Source organism: Oryx dammah, unplaced genomic scaffold (genome assembly GCF_014754425.2).
Source record: "Oryx dammah isolate SB20612 unplaced genomic scaffold, SCBI_Odam_1.1 HiC_scaffold_20, whole genome shotgun sequence".
Taxonomy (NCBI): domain Eukaryota; kingdom Metazoa; phylum Chordata; class Mammalia; order Artiodactyla; family Bovidae; genus Oryx; species Oryx dammah.
Genome location: NW_024070204.1, coordinates 52,771,785 through 52,792,132, shown reverse-complemented (window position 1 = coordinate 52,792,132; position 20,348 = coordinate 52,771,785). Strand labels below are relative to the sequence as shown.

Genomic DNA, 20,348 nt, shown 5'->3' with positions numbered 1-20,348 from the left:
GATCTGTTCTTGCAGATCTGATGTCTGACTTCTAAAGCAGAGATTAGTGGGTAGCCCAGGACCTGCCAAATATCAAAAGAGAAAGGGAAAACCATATAGCCCTTCTGGGATGACAGGGGTGCCCTGGGAAAGCCAGATGCTGACTTTACCCTCCTTTCCCTCAGGGAGAGTGTCCCAGTATATTTTGCAGAGTTTGGATAAATCCCAATACATGAAGGTTCATGTGGAAGTGGTTGGCAAAGGTTTTCAATTTCTGGACTCCTGCCAGGTACTTCCCACCACAGGCAACCCTATGGTCACAGCCCCATCTGAGTGAATTTCAGAAAGAAGTCCTCAGCAGAGTGCTGCCTTCTGAATCCTGTTGGCAGATCTCAAAGTGATCAGATCCCTCAAATTCATTATGTGTCCTGGTCTTAGTATATATGTGGCTTCAAAGAGTCTCCAGGTAAGCTCTTGGCAGCAGGTCCATATATCACATTTGAACTTGACATCTTTAATTTCAGGTCTAAAGAAGCTAGTCTTTTTGCCTTTTCATACTGTTCATGGGGTTCTCAAGACAGGAATACCGAAGGGGTTTGCCTTTCCCTTTTCCAGTAGACCACTGTTTTGTCAGAAATCTCCACCAACGACCCATTGTCTTGGGTGGCCCTGCACAGCATGGCTCATAGCTTCATTGAGTTACACAAGGCTGTGATTTATGTGATCATTTTGGTTAGTTTTCTGTGATTGTGGTTTTCATTCTCGAGCCCATGGGGTTGTAGTTCTTGCTTCTTCTCTCTGCCCTCTGATGCATGAGGATAAGAGACTTGTGCAAGCTTCCTGATGGGAGGCATTGGCTGTGAGGAAAACTGATGCTTTCGAATTGTGGTGCTAGTAAAGACTCTTGAGAGTCCCTTGGACAGCACGGAGATCAAACCTGTCAATCCTAAAGGAAATCAACCCTAACTATTCATTGGAAGAACTGATGCTGAAGTTGACACTCTGATACTTTGGCCATCTGATGTGAAGAGCCAACTCATTGGAAAAGACCCTGATGCTGGGAAAGATTGAAGGCAGGAAGAGAAGGGGGTGACAGAGGATGAGATGGTTGGGTGGCATCACCACCTCAGTGGACATGAGTTTGCAGAAGCTCCAGAGTATAGTGAAGGACAGGGAGGCCTGGCATGCTACAGTCCATGGGGTTGCAGAGTCAGACATGACTTAGCGACTAAACAACAACAAAGGAGCTAGTCTAGGCAGATTAAGTCTCTACTTCACCAAGTGATCCAGTCATGAAGTGATACTGTCCAAAACAAAGGGTGAAATTCATGGTTTGTTGCAGGTGCTGGTCAGTGAAATAGAAGCACCAGTTCCCCATCAGTGAGCTCCTGTTTACTCTCATCCTGACACATATATCCAAGGCCTTTGGAGAAGGGATGAGCTCTGGCAAAGGAGGCTTTTTCTGTTCCCTGATAGCACCTGCCTGTCTTATCCACCTGTTATGGAGATGTGGTCATCTGTCTACTGTTTTTGAGTTTTAAGTCTCTGCTTTACATGCATGAGAACCCTGACTATTCTGGCCTCTCCAGACCTGAAATTTTATGCCACTGAGTATTTTAAATCAGTTATTAAGGCCCTAGTTCTGCTATCAGCTAGAAGATATCTCTATACCTTCACCACATAGAATACATTTCTCCCCTTCTGAATGGTACATTCACTAAAAAAATCAAAGGTCTGTATTAAAGGGCGGGTAAGGAGGGTGTCTGGGTTAGGAGGGGGAAGGTATGCCTGGCTCTAGTCTCGGGGTAGCACTGTATTTACAGGACAACCCAGGTTGCCCCCAATTCATTTACTAACAGTTTTCTAGACTAGACCCGACGATGTAATATTAGCACGGAGTCCATCACTGAGTCAGCTCATAAGGAAATTCTCAGCAGTATATTTAGTTCCAACAGGCTAAAGGGATCAGGTTTTCTTTTCATGCCCCATTTTTATACCATGATCCACGTCCCTTTTCCTCTGGTGGGTCCACAAGGGTTGAGGACTGTTGGATAGCAGGTTATCTACAAGCAGAGGAACAGTGAGAGAGTTCCACTCCGGTAAGCTTGAGCCACCGGGTCCCTTTTCTGAATCTCCGGCCTTCTCTCACTTGTTGGTGGGTATCTACTTCTGCAAATTCCCCTCACAGACCTTTCCAGTGTAAGTTACTCTTCTGATGACCTTCTCCCTCTTCCTCCATCTCAATCTTGCATAGTCTTTGATATTAGAAAAACCAGCTCTGTTTGCTGCCTGTGAGTATTACTGACCTGCACTAGACTGCTGTGGTCTCTTTGAGGCTTTGTGCTTTAATGAGGGCTGGGGAGAGGAAAGTGGCCTGAGTGGAATGAGTAGGAGAAGAAGAGGAGGCAGGGCTTGCCCAGAAAACAGCTTAATACTTTGAAATGTTAGTCCACCATTTGCCCTATAAAATTGGAATCTTTCACTCTGACTCTGAATAATTTAAATGGCGTTATTTTGGCAATTTAATTAGGAGAATAGTGGCTCGAGGTCTGTTACATCAGTGGTTAAGGTGAGCAGGAAAGGAGCTTTTATCAGGATCTAAAACACTTCTATCAAAACCACTGAAAAACATCAAGGGAAGAATCATGTATAATTTGTGACATACCAGCTCTAAAAATGAAAGTAGTAGAATTTTCTCCAGATTTGTTCCATACACTGCCATTCAACTTGGCCGGATGCTCCATTTAAATTGGTACAGCTTATCTCTACAAATGATAATATCTGACTTTGATTGAATGTTCATTCTTTATCAGATTCTGTGCTCTAAATTTCATATATATTATATAAATTTCATAAATTTTATATATTATCTCATGAATTATTCCAAACAATTCTTCTAAAACAATGAGTTGTTGTTATTGTTGTTGTTGTTTAATCTTAGGTTGTAAACTGCCATTTTTCAGATAAGGAGGTTGAACTTTAATTTTGCCCAGGGTCATACAGCTAGTCAGTGGTGGGATTCAAACCAAGGTCTTTGTGATCCCAAAGTTTCTGCTCCTCCTCCCATGTCATACGTTTGGTATAGAAACAGTCCACAGGAAAACTAGAGTCCAGGCTGACTCTGGCAAAATCCTGGCATCCCCGCAGCCAATCTTGAGTTTGAACTCAGCTTGAGGACACAGGATGTATCAGATCAGAGGTCATGCTGAGATACCATCCTGTATTTGGAGAGCTCCTCTGAAGTGGGCTTCCCAGGTGGCACGATGGTAAAGAATCCACCTGACAAGGCAGGAAACATGGGTTTGATCCTTGGGTTGGGAAGATCCCCTGGAGAAGGAAATGGCAACCCACTCCAGTGTTCACGCCTGGAGAATCCCATGGACAGAAGAGCCTGGCTGGCTACAGTCCACAGGGTTGCAAAGAGTTGGACAACTGAAGCAACTTAGCATGCCCTCTTTAATAGACATTTGGCTTGTTTCCAGTCTTTTACTGACTGATACAGTGAATAAGCTTGAATATATGTCATTGTGCACATGTGCATATATCTCTATAGAAGAAGTTTCTAGAAATAGGATTGTTGCCTTAAAAAATATGGGTTTATGATTTTTTTAAAATTGATAATGCCTAATTGCTCTCACCAAGGGTAATACTAATTTGCACTGCCACCAGCAATATGTGAGTTTTCCACAATCCTTCCAGCAGAGGGATTGTGGGAAACTCATACATTACTGGTGGCGGTGCAAATTTTGGCTAATCTGACTGATAAAATGTTTGAACTTTAACCCATCCAATGCAATAAAATGCAGTATTATAGATTTTTTTTTACTACGGTTAAAGTTAAGCACTTTCTATATGCTTATGAGCCATTTGCACTTCCATTTCTGTGAAATTTGTCTGCTTTATTCTTGGCTTATAGGTGTTTTTCTTATCAGTTTCTAAGAATCCTTAATATATTAGGGGGAGTAGCACTTGTTTGTATTATGAATTGAACATATTTCTTTCTCTTTGTCATTTGTCTTTTTCCTTTTATCTTCTTGATTTTCATATGGTTAAATTTATTAGTCTTCTTTTATGTTTTATGAACTATTAAGTCAAATTTAAAAAGTTTTTTCCTACTCCAAGATGATAAAAGTGTTCTCTCTGTTGTCATCCATTACTTTCATGGCTCTTTTAAAATTTTATTTTATTTTATTTTATTTTTTTTAATTTTACTTTACAATTCTGTATTGGTCTTTTAAAATTTTATTTAAATCTTTGATCTATTAATACTTGGAGTTTATCTTGGTTTATAGTATAATTTTTGGATCCAACTTGTTATTTTCAGATGACTCTCTAGTTGTACCACACCATTTACTCAACAACTGCTGGTAATTCAAGTGCCTACTGGTTTCAGGTGCACGTATATCATATACAATATGTCTTTTAAAAATATACATATATATATAATATATATATAATATAAAATGGCTTTGTCTTAGAATACCAGAATAAAGTCTAAATTTTTCTGTTGCAGACCTAGAGGATTTATTTTTTTGTAAAGTATACATAATGTAAAATTTGCCATTTTAACCATTTTTAACTTTAACCATATAAAGTTCAGTGGCATTAAGTATATTTGCATGTTTTGTGCAACCATCACCACCATCTACCTTCAGAACTTTTTTCATCTTCCCACCATATGACTTGAGATCAAACATGCTGGTCATTTTACGATGTCCCATTCCTTTGTACAGTGTATGCTGTTTTCAGAGATATTAAAATTTGGGAAAGTGTATATCTTAGAATTTATGAAATATGGTACTAAATTCCCAAATGTTTTTGGTATGTTTCTTAGATGTTCTATTCTGTGCCACTGGTTTGCCTCTTCATGTACCACTGCTGCTGCTAAGTCGCTTCAGTCGTGTCCGACTCTGTGCGACCCCATAGACGGCAGCCCTCTAGGCTCCCCCGTCCCTGGGACTCTCCAGGCAAGAACACTGCAGTGGGTTGCCATTTCCTTCTCCAATGCATGAAAGTGAAAGTGAAGTCGCTCAGTCGTGTCTGACTCTTCGCGACCCCATGGCCTGCAGCCCCCCAGGCGCCGCCGTCCATGGGATTTTCCAGGCAAGAGTACTGGAGTGGGTTGCCATTTCCTTCTCCAATGCATGAAAGTGAAAAGGGAAAGTGAAGTCACTCAGTCGTGTCTGACTCTTAGCGACCCCATGGCCTGCAGCCCACCAGGCGCCTCCATCCATGGGACTCTCCAGGCAAGAGGACTGGAGGGGGGTGCCGTTGCCTTCTCCCTTCATGTACTAATGTTACACTATTTTAATTACTGAAGATTCAAAATATCTTTTAATACACGATAGAGCTAGTTTCCCCTCACTGGTCTTCTTTTTCAGAAGACATCTTTTTCCAACTGTTTTTGTCTATCTGTCCAGGTAAACTAGGCACATTCTCTTTCGATCTTGTAGATCTTCTTTTCCTCCCTCCGTCTACCACTATTTCACTTAAGTTATATAAACTTGAATACAGAAGAACTTCTTACACCTGAAGATCAGCTAAAAGTCTGGGTCAGAGTATCTTTTCTGAAAGTTTATCTTCTTGACTTTGTTCTGGGCTTTTACTTCAACATTGCCATGGGACGCACAATCCATTCCTGACCTATTTTGCTGCCATAAAAGGAAGATGGATGCTTCTATGACAGTTCTTAGAATCGCTTACTCCTTTTGTATCTGGTACATAGAATATCAGCCTTTTTAAGTGAATTAAGCATTGTCTTTATGATGAAAAGTCTTAAGTGATGGAGTTGCATCAGGTTTTAATGTGGTTCACTAATGCATTTACCCTCAGTAGGTTTGTTGTTTTGCCAGTTATTCCTATTAAATTTTTAGCATATTTAATATTGTATTACTAGAAACTTGGCTTTATTTGCATCCATAGATCATAATCCCATTGTTTTTTTTTTTGTTTGTTTGTCAGTAAATCCTGTGGAAAATGGTCTTCAGTGATCTTACATCAAGGACTGTGTGTCTTTATGATAATTGGATCAAAGATGCTGGTAAGTAACCAGATTTCCTAACTGTTGGTCGGATTCTTGTACTTAATAGGATTTCATTGAAACAGAGTGAGAGACTTTGCAACTTAACACTCCCTTACAGACACCCCATATATTGATTTTTTCAAATTTTTATTTATCTGGCCACACCAGGTCTTAGTTGTAGTGTGTGAGATCTAGATCCCTGACCAGGAATCGAACCCAGGCACCCACATTGGGAATAAGGAGTCTTAGCCACTGGACCACCAGGGAAATCCCCTTGATTTTTATTTTAATTAGTGAAGTATCAAAAATTTCATTGAAGATATGTATACAGATAGAGGTATACATAGGTGATGTTCAATATGATGTTTGTAATTGTGAAAATAGCTTTATATCCAGGGAAAGGAATTGGTCAATATATGGTGGTACATCATTCCAACTCAAGCCATTAGAAGTGATTTTGGAGGCACTGCTCTTAGGCTTGATTCTGCCCTAATGCTCTTAAGGGAAATAACAGTTATCAACTACAGTGACTCTGTCCAGTAACTCTTGAGTGGGAAGGGCCACAGCCCCCAGGGGCATATCAGAAAGGGGGGCCGTTTGCTAGGGTAACCCCTGAGTAATTCTGAAATGCCCACCTTCTCCCATTGCCCATTAAAAAAAAATCAACATTGTTGAAAGGCATTTAATGCCACAGTGAGTGGCTTAAAATCATTGAATGCAAGCAGGTTATAAAAGACCACCTGTATTTCATGCATGTATACTCAGTGGCTCAGTCGTGTCTGGCTCTTTTGCAACCCCGTGGACTGTAGCCTGCCAGGTTCCTCTCTGTCCATGGACTTTTCCAGGCAAGCATACTAGAATGGATTGCCACTTCCTATTCCATTTGTGTGGTAGGATTATGGGTAATTTCTGTTTACTTTTCTGTGTCTGTCTACTAGATGTTTGGGGGTTTCTTGTTTCATCTTTTATTTGTTTGTTTGGCCACACTATGTGGTGTGAGGGATCTTAGTTCTCAGACCAGGAACTGAACCTCACCTCCTGTAGTGCAAGTGTGAAGTCTTAACCACTAGGCTGCAAGGGAAGTCCCTGTCTAGATGTTTTTAAACCACATCAATATGTGTTGCTTTTATAACTGTTACAAAATGTTTTAAGCAAACATTTTATAACAAATGTTTTATAACATTTAAAATAAATGTTTTATAACAAAGATAGCATTTTTAAAAGAATAGACAAGGAATCAGAACATTTCAGAGCTGAGATGGATTTAGATATCATCAAAGCTACCTTCTCATGTTGTTGTTGTTCAGTAGGGTCTGACACTTTGTGACCCCATAAACTGCAGCAAGCCAGGCTTCCCTGTCCTTCTCTAACTCTCAGAGTTTGCACAAACTCATGTCCATTGAACCGGTGATGCCATCTAACCATCTCATCCTTTGTTGCCTCTTCTCCTCCTGCCTTCAGTCTTTCCTAGCATTGGGGTCTTTTCCAGTAAGTGGGCTCTTTGCATCACATGTTCAAAGTATTGGAGCTTCAGCTTTAGCATCAGTCCTGTCAATGAATATTCAGGGTTGATTTCCTTTAGGATAGACTGGTTTGATCTCATTGCTGTCCAAGGGACTCTCAAGAGTCTTCTCAAGCACCACAGTTAGAAATTATCAGTTCTCTGGCACTCAGCCTTCTTTGTGGTCCAACTCTCACATCTGCACATGACTACTTGAAAAACCATAGCTTTGACTGTATGGACCTTCCCAACATCATGGTCATTTGTCAGCAGAAAGATCAGAACATACATTTTCTGGTTATGATTCATACTCTGGTATTTCACATTTGAATTCCTTTCCACATATTCACTACCATCACCACTTTAGATTAGTTTGTTACCTATCAGTTAGAATCACATATTCACCAAATTCAGGAGGAAAAAGTGTCGCTTCTTGCTACCTAGCACAGTTGAAATTATATTTCTGTTTACACTGATTTCAGCAAAGATACACTGTTTCATGGTTGCTATCTTTCTCAGTGGACTTCCTGGATGATTCAGTGGTGAAGAACCCACCTGTAATGCCGGAGACCCAAGTTTGATCCCTGGATCGGGAAGGTCCCCTGGAGAAGGAAGTGGCAACCTACTCCAGTATTCTTGCCTGGGAAATCCCACTGAAAGAGGAGACAGGCAGGCTACAGTCCTTGGGATCTCAAGAGTCAGACACAACTTAGCAATTCAAAAACAACAAATCTTTCTCAGTAGATTAAAAACCAATCTCATTTCACTGAAAAAGATGCTATAGTTTTGCCCCTGAAGAATGCAAAGGATCTTAAAAGGATCCTAAAAAGGATCCCATAAATAGAAAAGTTTCACTCTGTTGAATGGAAAGTGAAGGAAATTTTTATATATATATTCAATTTTTTCTTATTTTTCAACTTACTTAATGATACAGAGAATGTATAGATTTCTTTAAAGATTATCTTTCTCTGAAGATTTACAGTAGTTCTCATAAATTCAGTATTTAATTTAAATACTATTTTTTGTCTATAGTAGTGGGTTTATGTATTTACTTAAAAATATGAATATTTCTATTTCCTTTCAAGGTAGAGGTGTAACTTGCTACCTGAACTCTCATTATTTAACCTTGGGAACTAAGTAGATTTGGGTAATTTTTTGAAATAGACATGTTTGGAAGAATGGATCACTTGCTATCCAACTCTTGCTACTCACTATCCCCATTGTAAGAACCCAAGACATTCAATTAATCAATATCTTAATTCAAGAGCCAAATAGATTTAGGTGATGATGAATATCTATATAGTGCTCTAAGTATAAAATGTTTTAAGATGAACTACTTCTGAACTCCACTTCCAGTTTTATTCACGGGTCGACTCTTTGTTTTTATTATGGATACTCACATTGAAAAGATGAGGAGGATCAGGTCAGAAAAGGGAATGACAAAGGTAAGAGGTGGTTCAGGGTAGACAAGGAGAGCCCTGGAAGCAGGATTGCAAACGGGGCGGGGAGGATGAGAGGAAGAGGCAGGCGGTGCTACTGATCTGAAGCTACGCTAATTTAAAGTCTTCAGAGAGGAGGGAAGGTATGGAGATGTGTGGTGAAAAGACCTTGGTTTAAGTTCTGCCACTATTGTGAACCAGCTCGGTGATCTTGCACAAATTATTTATTGTCTGTGAGCCTCAGTTTCCTTGTTAGCAAAGGAGAGTTGAGACTGGTATCCGCCGGCTACCAGATAATACGCATGAAAGTGTTAGTCACTCAGTTGTGTCTGACTCTTTGTGACCCCATGGACTGTGTAGCCCGCCAGGTTCCTCTGTCCATGGAACTGTCTAGGCAAGAATGCTGGGGTGGATTGCCATCCCCTACTATGCATGAAAGTGCTATGTTATTTAGGAAGTATCCCAGCAGAAACAGGGGTGGTGGTTGATGACTTACACTGCATTTCCGTGTTCAGATACTTTTAATATAGCATATCTTTTTTTAAAGTTTCTTCATTCTTTTTACTGTTGAAATCTAGAAGGGTTAAAATGGTTTGTGTTGAGATGTATACCTTTATGAGAACACTATTGGGTGTAACGAGAGGGTTTTTTTTTTTTTTTTTGCTCTGTGTAGTGTGATATTGATCTCTGAGAACCATTAGGAATCATTTTTGGCCATTTTAGTTCTGTTTTACTTTGCCTATACTTCAAAGGCCTAAGGCCATGATCAAGTGCCAAGAATTTCAAGTGTATTCTTGGCTTTGGCCCTAATTCTGAATAGACTTTGGGAAACTTACTGATACTCATTGGCTTTCTGATTGTTAGAGAAGTAGGAGGCAGGCATGGTTATTTCATGTGGAAAATTCCACAGCTACAGATTTTTAAAATGGTTTAATTAATACTTAAGCTGTAAGAGGATTTATAATGTTTTGATGTTTAAAAAGCAACTTTCCTTGTATTTGAATAGTAATGATGATGACCTTTCAGAATCAGAGTGATCTTTTTGCAAGAAGACAGAAAATCTGCTGCCACTCTGAACCTCTAGTACTTCACAAAGTACCAGAGGTACATGTTTGTTTCTCCTTCCAGCTTCTTCATCTTATTGGCACTTAGAATTTTAAAGGGTGTACCCTTTGAGCTAGTACTGCTACTTAAGAAGAGAACATACTGTTAAAAGTGGTTGATGGAAAAGCTTATTAATATTCTATGTATGTGACCCTTGTACTCTGCTGTACTCACTCTCCAGAATGCTCTTAGAAAAGCATTATGGAGCTAGTAATAAGTTAGAACTTCAGAACTGAGGTATGGACTCTCAGACAGCCTGCCTCTCCATCCTCTGCCTTTATCTGTTGGTAGTACTTAAACCCAACTCTGATGCTGAATAGAAGGTACATGAAACTCTCCCTCCCTTATCAGCCTTTTGTCTCTAAAGAAAACAGAGCACACTTCACCCCAGAACCTTTTGCAGTTTGTGAGATTATAGACTGAGGCAGAATTACCTTTAAATATTGTTTAGCAGCTCTCTCTACACTCCTTTATCGAGCCACCAGCTCTATCTGACTTGTAGATGTCTTATCAGCGGGAGCCCCCTGCCTCACATGAAAGTGGGCTCCCTATTTGGAAAGGTATCTGCCAAGAGAGAAGGTAGGAAAAATGAACAGTCATCAGAGACATGGACATATTAAATACTTTATTTGCTCAGTAGGGAGAGCTAATTTAAGCAAAGGAATAATCTGAGCAAAGCTTTACTTCTAGAAAGTAAATTTGGTAGTTATATAGAAGATAAGATGGTGGCAGATTGGATCAGGAGACAGAGAAACCACATAAAGTCGCCGCAGAGCACCTAGCAGTGGGGTACTGAGGGCCTCAGTGCTGCTGAAGGAAGCACCGAACTCTTGGTTTATAACATTGATGGAACGTTCATCATGGTCATCGCAGCAGCTTATTTCAAAATTTAAATGCCTGGGGAATTCCTTGGAGGGCCAGTGGTTAGGACTTTGCTGCCACTGCAGGGGTACAAAATCGAGATGTGCTGAAATAATAGTGGCAATGCTTACTGAGCACTTAAGCTCTCCCAGGCTCCTTACTTGTAATAGCTCACTGAATCCTCCTTGAGATACATGTTGTTTTGCACCCAGTTCACAGATGAGGAAACTAACCACAGAGAAGTCAAGTTAGTGACCCCAGGTCACATAAGGAGTCCGTTGGAGGGCCAAGATCAGTGCAGGCTGAGAAAGGATTAAAAAGCTCCGTGGTTTATTCTGTTATTTGCTTTGAAAATAGTATCAAATTAAATGAACTAGCTTTTCCTCAAAGATAAGATTTTTTTTTAAAATCTGTAGAACTTGAAAGGCACACTCAGGATTTTTTTTAATAAAGTATGTGCTTATAATGTTAAATTGCAGGAAACATGATTTATTTAAATATTATTTTCTTCTGCTTCCTGAGCCAGCCCAGCATGCTTTTCCTGGCTTTTAGTTTTTCCTACTGCTACCAGCGGAAGAACAGAAATATGGTATCATTTGATACCCCCATCTCACTACCCTCACCATCACACTGCTGTCACTGAATTAATAAAAGAATGAAATAAAATATCTCTAATTCAGAAATTCCTTTACTGACAAAAACAAAAATCAAAAACTAGTTTTCAACCATGCATCTGATACCCATTCATAACAGAAACATTTAAAATTTCTTAAAAAGAAAAAGAAAAATCACTCATGTTGTCACCATCCAAAGGTAATAATGTTAACATTCTTCTAGAAGCCTTCTTTTAATACTGGTTTTATGTGTTTATTTCATTGGAGATAAAAGCTAGAAATATTAATATGGTTTATATTCATATATTTAAGGTTTGGATTACTCACTGATGGAAAAAAAAAATCCATCAAAGTTTTTATCATTTCTAAAACCACAATGAGATATCACCTCACACTTGTCAGAATGGTACTCATCAAAAAGAACAAAAGCAACAAATGTTGGCAAGAATGTGGAGGAAAGGGAACCCTCATGCACACTTGATGGGAATGTAAATTGGTGCAGCCACTATGGAAAACAGAACGGAGGTTTCTTAAAACCTAGAAATAGAATTACTATATGAGCCAGCAATTCTACTCCTGGGTATATATCTGAAACAACAACACTAATTCAAAATGTGCATGTTCACAGCAGGATTATTTATAATTGCCAAGTTATGGAAGTGTAAGTGCTCATCAACAGATGAGTGGATAAAGATGTGGTATGTACACACACGCGCACGCGCACACACACACACACAGGAATACTACTCAGCTGTAAAAAAGAACACTCTTTTGCCATTTGCAGTAACATGGGTGAACTTTGAAGGCAGTATGATAAGTGAAATGTCAGAGAAAGACAAATACTGTATGATATAACATATGTGGAATCTAAAAGATACAACAGGCTAGTGAGTATAACAAAAAAGAACCAGATTCACAGATACAGAGAACAAACTGGTGGTTACCACTGAAGAGGAAGGAGGGAGAGGGGGAACATGGGCTGGGAGAATCAGAGGTACAAGTTACTCGGTGTAAGATCAACTACAAAGATGTTTGTACAGCACAGGGAGTGTGGCCAGTATTTTGTAGTAATTGTAGATGGAGCTTAACCCTTAAAAATTGTGTTTTTAAAAAAGTGTGATCTGTTCCAGTTCTGTTGTTTGGTCTCCAGTTCTGTGACACTTTTCTTTACTGAAACTTTCCTGGTGAGTTACTAGACTGTGGCTGGGGTTCCTTAGGGCCTTTCTAATTGCACATAGCACCCAGATATCCTGGGAAAGGCAGGGAATAAATTAAAGTACACAGTGATGTGCGCTACCTGCACAGCTGATTTCACAGCTTTTCCTGATTTAAAACAGTGACATCTTACTATGAAAAAATTTTTTTGAGAACTTTATGTTCTTTGTGTTCTTATGAATGTCTTTGAGCAATGTTTGTTGAATGTTTGTTTTGCACATGATACTTTACTGAAATCTTTCCTGCTAAGAGCATCAATCCAGGGGCACTTTTCAGCCCACATTTTACTTTCCCTCTCTGCCATATTTGTTACCTTGATTCCTTCCAGAAGTTTACTCTTCCTCTGGCTTCAGGATATCACACTCTTGTGGTTTTCCTTCTCCCTTTTTGCCTGCTCTTTCTCAGTCCTCTCTCCTCCTTGGAATGTGAAGTCCTCCAGAGTTTGAATTTAGCCACTTGTTCTACTTACTCTACTCACTTTTCCTAAGACAGTATCTGAACAACAACAAAAACCTCAAGTGTTTCTCTTAACTTCCACCTCTCATTCCTCATGATTAAATGATTTATGAAATTTTATGTTTTCTACCTCCTTACTAGATGTCAAAATGATTGATCCAATTGATTTTCTCCTATCACTACCTAATTTTTAGTAGTTTCACTTATGAATTCATTTGTGCAAAGGGCTATATCTTTCCTGAAGATAGGAGCACTCTGTGTTCCAGAGTGTTGTGGTGTTCCACAAGATGTTAAATAGTATTCTATTGATGCAAAAAATCAGGGCTCTATGGCCAGGTAAGTTTGAGGAATGCTGCATACCACCATTCTCATCTTGGCAATTCAAAACAAACATGAAGCACTAAGAAATTCTGCTGAAAAGTACTTTGTTTGCTTAACTTAGCATTTCTAGTAGACTTTTCCTACTTTTGGGGGTGGTAGTTTAATCGCTAAGTCTTGTTGCAACCCCATGGACTGTAGCCTGCCAGGCTTTACTGTCCATGGGATTTCTCAGGCAAGAGTACTAGAGTGGCTTGCCAATTCCTGCTCCAGGGAATCTTCCTGACCCAGGAATCAAACCCAAATGTCTGCATTGCAGGCAAATTCTTGACCACTGAATTTAAAGAATTCTTTAATATCTTCCTTGTATTGCTTAGTTTGGGACATGCTTCAGTAGGATTCAAGGTAAGGCACAAACTCATTTTTCTCCCAAGTAGTCAGTTTTCCTTTTCAATGAATTATCTCTCCCTTTCTTCTTGCTTATATGGCTTTCTTTATCATATATTAAATTCCTAAATATCTGAGGTCCATCTTAGAGCTGACTTTTAGCTTATTATTTTGAGATAAGGCATCTGTCAGTTTTTTTTTGAAGGAAGCCCATTTGAGTGTAGAATAAATCATCTTTAATCACTACAGACATGCCCCAGTATATCTGAGTATCAAATGTGAGCTTTCCAGCAATAAAACTGAGGCCAAGTGAGTCATCAATCATGGAGTCTATTAAAGAAATTTTTGCCTTGGGTAAGAAGTCAGACTTGATGGGATATTCAACTTATTTTGGTAATTAGCTACATTATCAGCAGTTTCAATGGGCAAGGGCTGTATTGCCCCCACCCTTCTTTCCAATTAACAAGAGTGGTATTTAGCAACCTAGGGCTAAAGACTCAATTTTGAATCAGACACACTTGGAAATTTGTCCACACATATTTTCTTTTATGATATTCTGGCTTCATGAAACAATTTTGTAAAATTACACCCAAACTACTTAAGATTATGGAATTAATCACATTTCACCTTGAGTTGCAGTTTTTTAATTAATCTAATTCTCATAGCCTGGAACTAGCAGTAATCATGTGAATTTCTTCTTTACATGATTGTGAGGCTAATACTTTTCTGTTTTTCTGTTTAAAATATCAAATGGGTTAGCCCACATTCTGGACACCTAGAACCCACAGTTCATATAATTAAATGATGATAAAGTCCCTTTCAATTGAATAGTACAGTACACAGAAGACGTTTCCCATTTTCTTGGGAAATGAAGTTAACAAACAGCAAACCGAAACATATTTATATACATGAAAGAATGTCTGCGTGGAGAAACTCTACTGTGTTGCTAGTGGTTATAGATGGATGATATGATTGTTCCATGGACTTGCTCCCCTGCGATGTGGTTTCTGGTTCGGTAAAGCGTCTGCCTGCAATGCAGGAGACACGGGTTTGATCCCTGGGTCGGGAAGATCCCCTGGAGAAAGAAATGGCAACCCACTCCAGTATTCTTGCCTGGAAAATCCCATGGATGGAGCCTGGTAGGCTACAGTCCATGGAGTCGCAAAGAGTCGGACACGACTGAGCAACTTCACTTCACTTCAAAAGAGAGATAGGGAGGAGGGTGAGGCTAGGGTTTTGATTTCCCTGGCCCCTTATTTGCAGGACTGCCGAATCCCTCCACTGAAGGACATGGCTCCTCACCAGAAGGGCTTCTCCATGTGACTCTCTCCTGAGCTCTGGTGACCACTACCTCCCTTTGCCCCTGGAGCCTCTCTGTTTCTAGCTCCATCCCAATCCCTCATGCTTTCCCTTGACACGGCCTGAAGATAGAGTCATCACTGACTGAACAGGTCACTGACAGCATTAGGATCTAGGTGCTCACTTAGATGCTGGTTACTGTCAGTTACCACGGAGCTAAATGGCTGTGCACTTACATCTTGTTTTTCTCTTAGATCCTAGAGTTGAAGACTGGCTCCTCATGTCCTCACCTCTGCCACAAGCCATCATCCTAGGATTCTATATCTATTTTGTCACGTTCCTGGGACCAAAGCTCATGGAGAATCGAAAGCCTTTTGAACTCAAGAAAGTTATGATAACGTACAATTTTTCCATAGTACTCTTTTCTTTGTATATGTGTTATGAGGCAAGTATCTGCAGTATTCCTAATGGGAGAATTTTACCTGAGTCTTTATGTTCATCTGTCATGATGTTTCTTGATATGACTTTAAGGGTAGCTCTCCAAGATTTAAGAAATTTCAGAAACTTAGCTCACTAGAGCAGATATTTGCACCCCTCCCCAAAAATATTGTTTTCTATAGACCAGATATTGAACTCCTTAAAGGATCTCGGTATAGTCTACCTCACAGAGAGTGAGAATTAACATTAATTCCAGGGACTCACACGCAGTTAGCCATAAAAGATGATTGAATCCATAAATGTTCAACTTTAAGGAAACTCATAGTTGGAGAAATTAGATACACCCAAGACAGGGGCTTCCTTGGTGCCTCATAGGTTAAAGCATCTGCCTGCAATGTGGGAGACCTGGGTTCAATCCCTGGGTTGGGAAGGTCCCCTGGAGAAGGAAATGGCAACCCACTCCAGTATTCTTGCCTGGAGAATCCCATGGATTGAGGAGCTTGATGGGCTACAGTCCACGGGGTCACAAAGAGTCGGACACAACTGAGCGACTTCACTTCACTTCACTTCAAGATGGTGTATTGCCTGGAAAACTCCATGGAAAGAGGAGCCTGACAGGCTACAGTCCATGGGGTCACAAAAAAGTTGGACACAACTTAGTGACTAAACAACAACAACAAAGATAGTGTGGCTGCCAAGTGGAGGACTGATATTCGAGCCCAGGTCTGTCTGACATCAGAGCTCATGCTGACTCTAATGAGTTGTCATCATCATAGTAGGAATTTGGGGTTCAGAATGTATACACATGATGACCTGTTAGGCGGTAGACTGTTTTGATTTAGCTGGGTTTTGTGGGGAACAGAGAACTTAGACTTATACAAGGCAGTAGGTGAGGGAAGCTGTCCCTTAACTGTTAATAAGAGAGGTGGAGAATTTCCAGGACCACAAGCAGACTCCTTAACTGTCAATAACAGAGGTGGAGAATTTCCAGGACCACAAGCAGACTCATGAATTCTCTCTCTCTCCCTTCTGCTGATTATAAAACTCAGCCACTCTCCCTTCTCTGCTTTTCTGGGATGCCTTGCTTCTCTTTCAATGTTGGCTGGCTTCCTCATCTTCTGCTCCTCATCCACTTCCTCTGCAGCACAGCCTGTGCTTCTGCATTACCAGGACCCGGGAGGACCTAGCATGGCCTCTCCAGACATCCTGGCCTCTGCACACGCATCTCTCCAGCCTGATTCTTGCTGTGGATTCACCTGACTAGCTCACCTTAAATCTGCTCTGGCATCGTTTCTCACAGGCCTTCCTGAAGTCCAAACTTACTTTGCTGCCTTCTACTTTATTTCCAGAATTAACTCACAGGTCACCTTACTGTCCTTTCTAGAGCATAAGCAACTGAAAGGGAGGGAGTAATGGAATAGAGCTGGGGGCTGGGGGGCAGAAAAATACATGCTTTTGGTGAGTTATCAGAGATGGAATATAACCTACTATAGGACAGACCCAGAAGTACTAAGAACAGACCTGGAAGCCAGGAGACCAGGGACTTGTTAGTCCCAGTTACACTACTAACTAGCTACCTGATTTTGAACTAATCATTCAACTTCTGTGGGCCTCAGTTCTTTCATTATATAGAGTCAGGATTGACCTTGTCTCTCAGATCCCTTTATACTCTGGTATCTAATTGTGTCATTGAATGTGGTGTCTCCAAATATATTTCTCTGGAAGGAATCCAATTATTACCAGTAAGTTTTGGTTTCAGCTTTAGAAATTACAACATAAAAGGTCTGAGAATGTCTGAATCTGAGAGTTTCTATCCCCTGTTAACCAGTAATAACCTGAGTAATTTATATGCCAGTTTGGAGATTTATTATCTACCAAATAGAAATGGTTACTCCTCCTTTGTGAAAGCCTAAAATATAGACATATATGTCAAAAGCTCTGCAGACTTTTCGAATGTTCTTAAACTTAATATCAGGAAAGCGTTGAGTTCTGCTTTCTGTTTTATCAAAGGTTTTTGACAGCTGAGCAGTGTGTCCGTTCCAGGACATATCCACACACGTGGTTTATTGGGTGGAGCACAATTGCATTTGGTCTACATCCTCCACTAAGGATGTTAGGGCAAATATGAGCAAGGTGAAAGGAAGTACATCAGACTAAAGGAACCCACATGCCTCATTTTATAGTGATGGCTTGAATGTGCTAGTTACTTGGCAAAAGTTGAGTAATAAAGAGAGACCAGCAAAGGCCCCACTGACAGTCACATCACAGAGCTTCTCCTATTCATCGCAGTGCTTGTTTGGAGTAGGGAATCAGTCAACCTCATCTAAATGAATGGAGTTAGCATGTTACCTCAATCAGTCAGAAGTGAGTCTGAGTACGAGAGTATGAAGACCCTCACTGACAGATCAGGACTTTGTAAAACAGATTTAACTATTTCTGTACTTCATTCCTTTGTTCCTTCCTTTGAGAAAATTTATTGACTTGCCTTTGTAAGATATTTTTGTCATCCATGAAATTATGTCTTTATGCTTTTCTGAATCTTAATTTTTAAGATTTCATAATTTACCAAGTTGATGGTATTGATATTACAAGTCAAGCTAGGAGCTAGTTATCAAAAAAGGATAGTGTTTTTAAATACTATGGTCTAAGTGGTTTTTCTTTCTCCTTCATTTCTTTTCACCATTAAAATGCCATTCTGATTATGCCTCCTAAACTTTTGCCTATAGAAGTTAACTTACTGTAAAGTTGTCATTTCAGCTTTAATAGTAATTAAAAGTATAGACTTAAAATGTAATGGAATAGAAAATGGTATAATCCTTATGCTGGGAAGGAAGACATCTTTCTTAGGGAAGATGCTGGCTTTTGTGAGAACAGGATGCCAGAGAAGAAACTGGTCATATTATCAGAGCCCTAACTTAAGCCAACCATTTAATATAGATATTAATTTAAAATTAGAGCCCTTAGCTTTTCATTTTCAGATACTGTTTTAAAAGGAGATCTTCCTACCACTAGACTGAAAGAATATCAATGTAATCTTTGAATTATGGTCCAGACTTCACAATAGGCCCTTTCTTCTCACCACTGGCCTAAAGTCACTTTGTGGGTGTGTTGGAATTAAGGCTTGCCAGACTGTATTCTCTTGTTAATATTTTTGTCTCTTACTTGTTATGTGAATTCAAAGCAAAACTAATATGTGAGTCTTGTGTTTGGTCTATCTTGATTTAAAAGCCATGGACTATCACTTCCTATTATATCCACTAACTGAAACAAGAAAAATCTAGTTGTTGTAGACATTGGATGAGTACATTGAGGAGGTTTGTTTGCTCATTTATTTGTTGACTAAATTGCAAAGATTTGAAGTGATCAAAAAAGGCTGATTTCAGACTCAGTCACCCCTTTGAGAATACACAAACATATGCACAGGCACATAGAGATGTACATAAATAAAGTCAAATACTTACCAGCATTTACTGTTTAAACAAAACATTCCTGGTATTTTGTTCTCCAGTTTATTAGAATAATCATTCCAAGAAATGTCATTTTAATTAGCACACAGTTTATATGAATGTGACTTTACAACCTTTAAAATGCTTGATGCTTTGATATGAAGTGAGCTCCTGGTTTGTAATTGATCTAGTCCACCTTTCCCTCTGCACTGACTGCTGAGTTAGCTGAAAATGTAATGAAGAGACACGGTCAAAACTACCTTTGTTGTAGCTGTTGAGCAAGTACTTTTCTTCTATAATATGCATGTGCTCTCTTACAGTTTATAATGTCTGGCTGGGGTACAGGCTATTCGTTTCGATGTGATATTGTTGACTATTCACAGTCGCCTACAGCACTGAGGGTAAGTTTCTTTTCAGAAAAAAACTTGTAACTCTAAATCAGTGTTAAAACTTTGTGGACTCTATTTTTAAATACTGAATGTGAAATCAGAAGGAGTAAATGACTCAATTATCACATATGTGTTGTGTGAAAAAAGCTAAAAATTACAAGAAAAAAATCAAATTCAGGTGTGGAGTTTTCTGTAAAATGCAAATTGGTGCTTTTCTTTTTGAATTTCTTGGATTTAAAAGTAAATGTGTACCCAGTTTCTCAAAAATGGAATTATCATATGATTCCACAATTCTACTTCTGGGTATATACCTAGAAGAATTGAAAGCGAGGATTCAAATGACACATATACGTGTGTGAAATAGGTAACTAGTGGGAAGTTGTTGTATAGGGCAGGGAGCTCAGCTTGGTACTCTGTGAAGCCCCAGATGGCTGGGATGAGGGTGTGGTGAGAGGGAGGTCCAAGAGAGAAAAGATACACATTTACACATATAGCTGACCGACTTCATTGTACAGCAGAAACTAACACAACATTGTGAAGCAATTATACTCCAATTTAAAAAAAGATATTTGTACATCAGCGTTCACAGCATTCTTCGCATTAGCTAAAAGACAGAAGTCAACACACATGTCCATCAACAGATGAATGGATAAACAGTGGTATATACATACAGTGGAATATTTTTCAGTCTTAACAGGAAGGAAATTCTGACACCTGATATAATGTGATTGAGCCTTGAGGATATTATGCTAAGTGAAAAACTCTAGGCACAAAGGGATAAAGAAATACTGTACTGTTTTATGAGGTACACAGAGTAGTCAAATTCAGAAACAGGAAGTAAAATGGTAGTTGTTGGTGGCTGGATTCCCAGGTAGGTACT

The 20,348-nt window shown here is 39.5% G+C and overlaps 1 protein-coding gene across 1 annotated transcript in view; it reads left to right on the top strand.

Annotated features, from left to right (window-relative positions):
* Positions 1-20,348, top strand: part of ELOVL7 (ELOVL fatty acid elongase 7) — an 82,247-nt gene that overhangs the window by 48,268 nt on the left and 13,631 nt on the right. The window contains exons 2-4 of the mRNA XM_040262570.1: positions 5,941-6,019; positions 15,450-15,640; positions 19,400-19,480. Of these exons, the coding sequence (XP_040118504.1) occupies positions 5,956-6,019; positions 15,450-15,640; positions 19,400-19,480 (336 nt within the window). The 5' untranslated portion in view covers positions 5,941-5,955. The remainder of the gene's footprint in view (positions 1-5,940; positions 6,020-15,449; positions 15,641-19,399; positions 19,481-20,348) is intronic.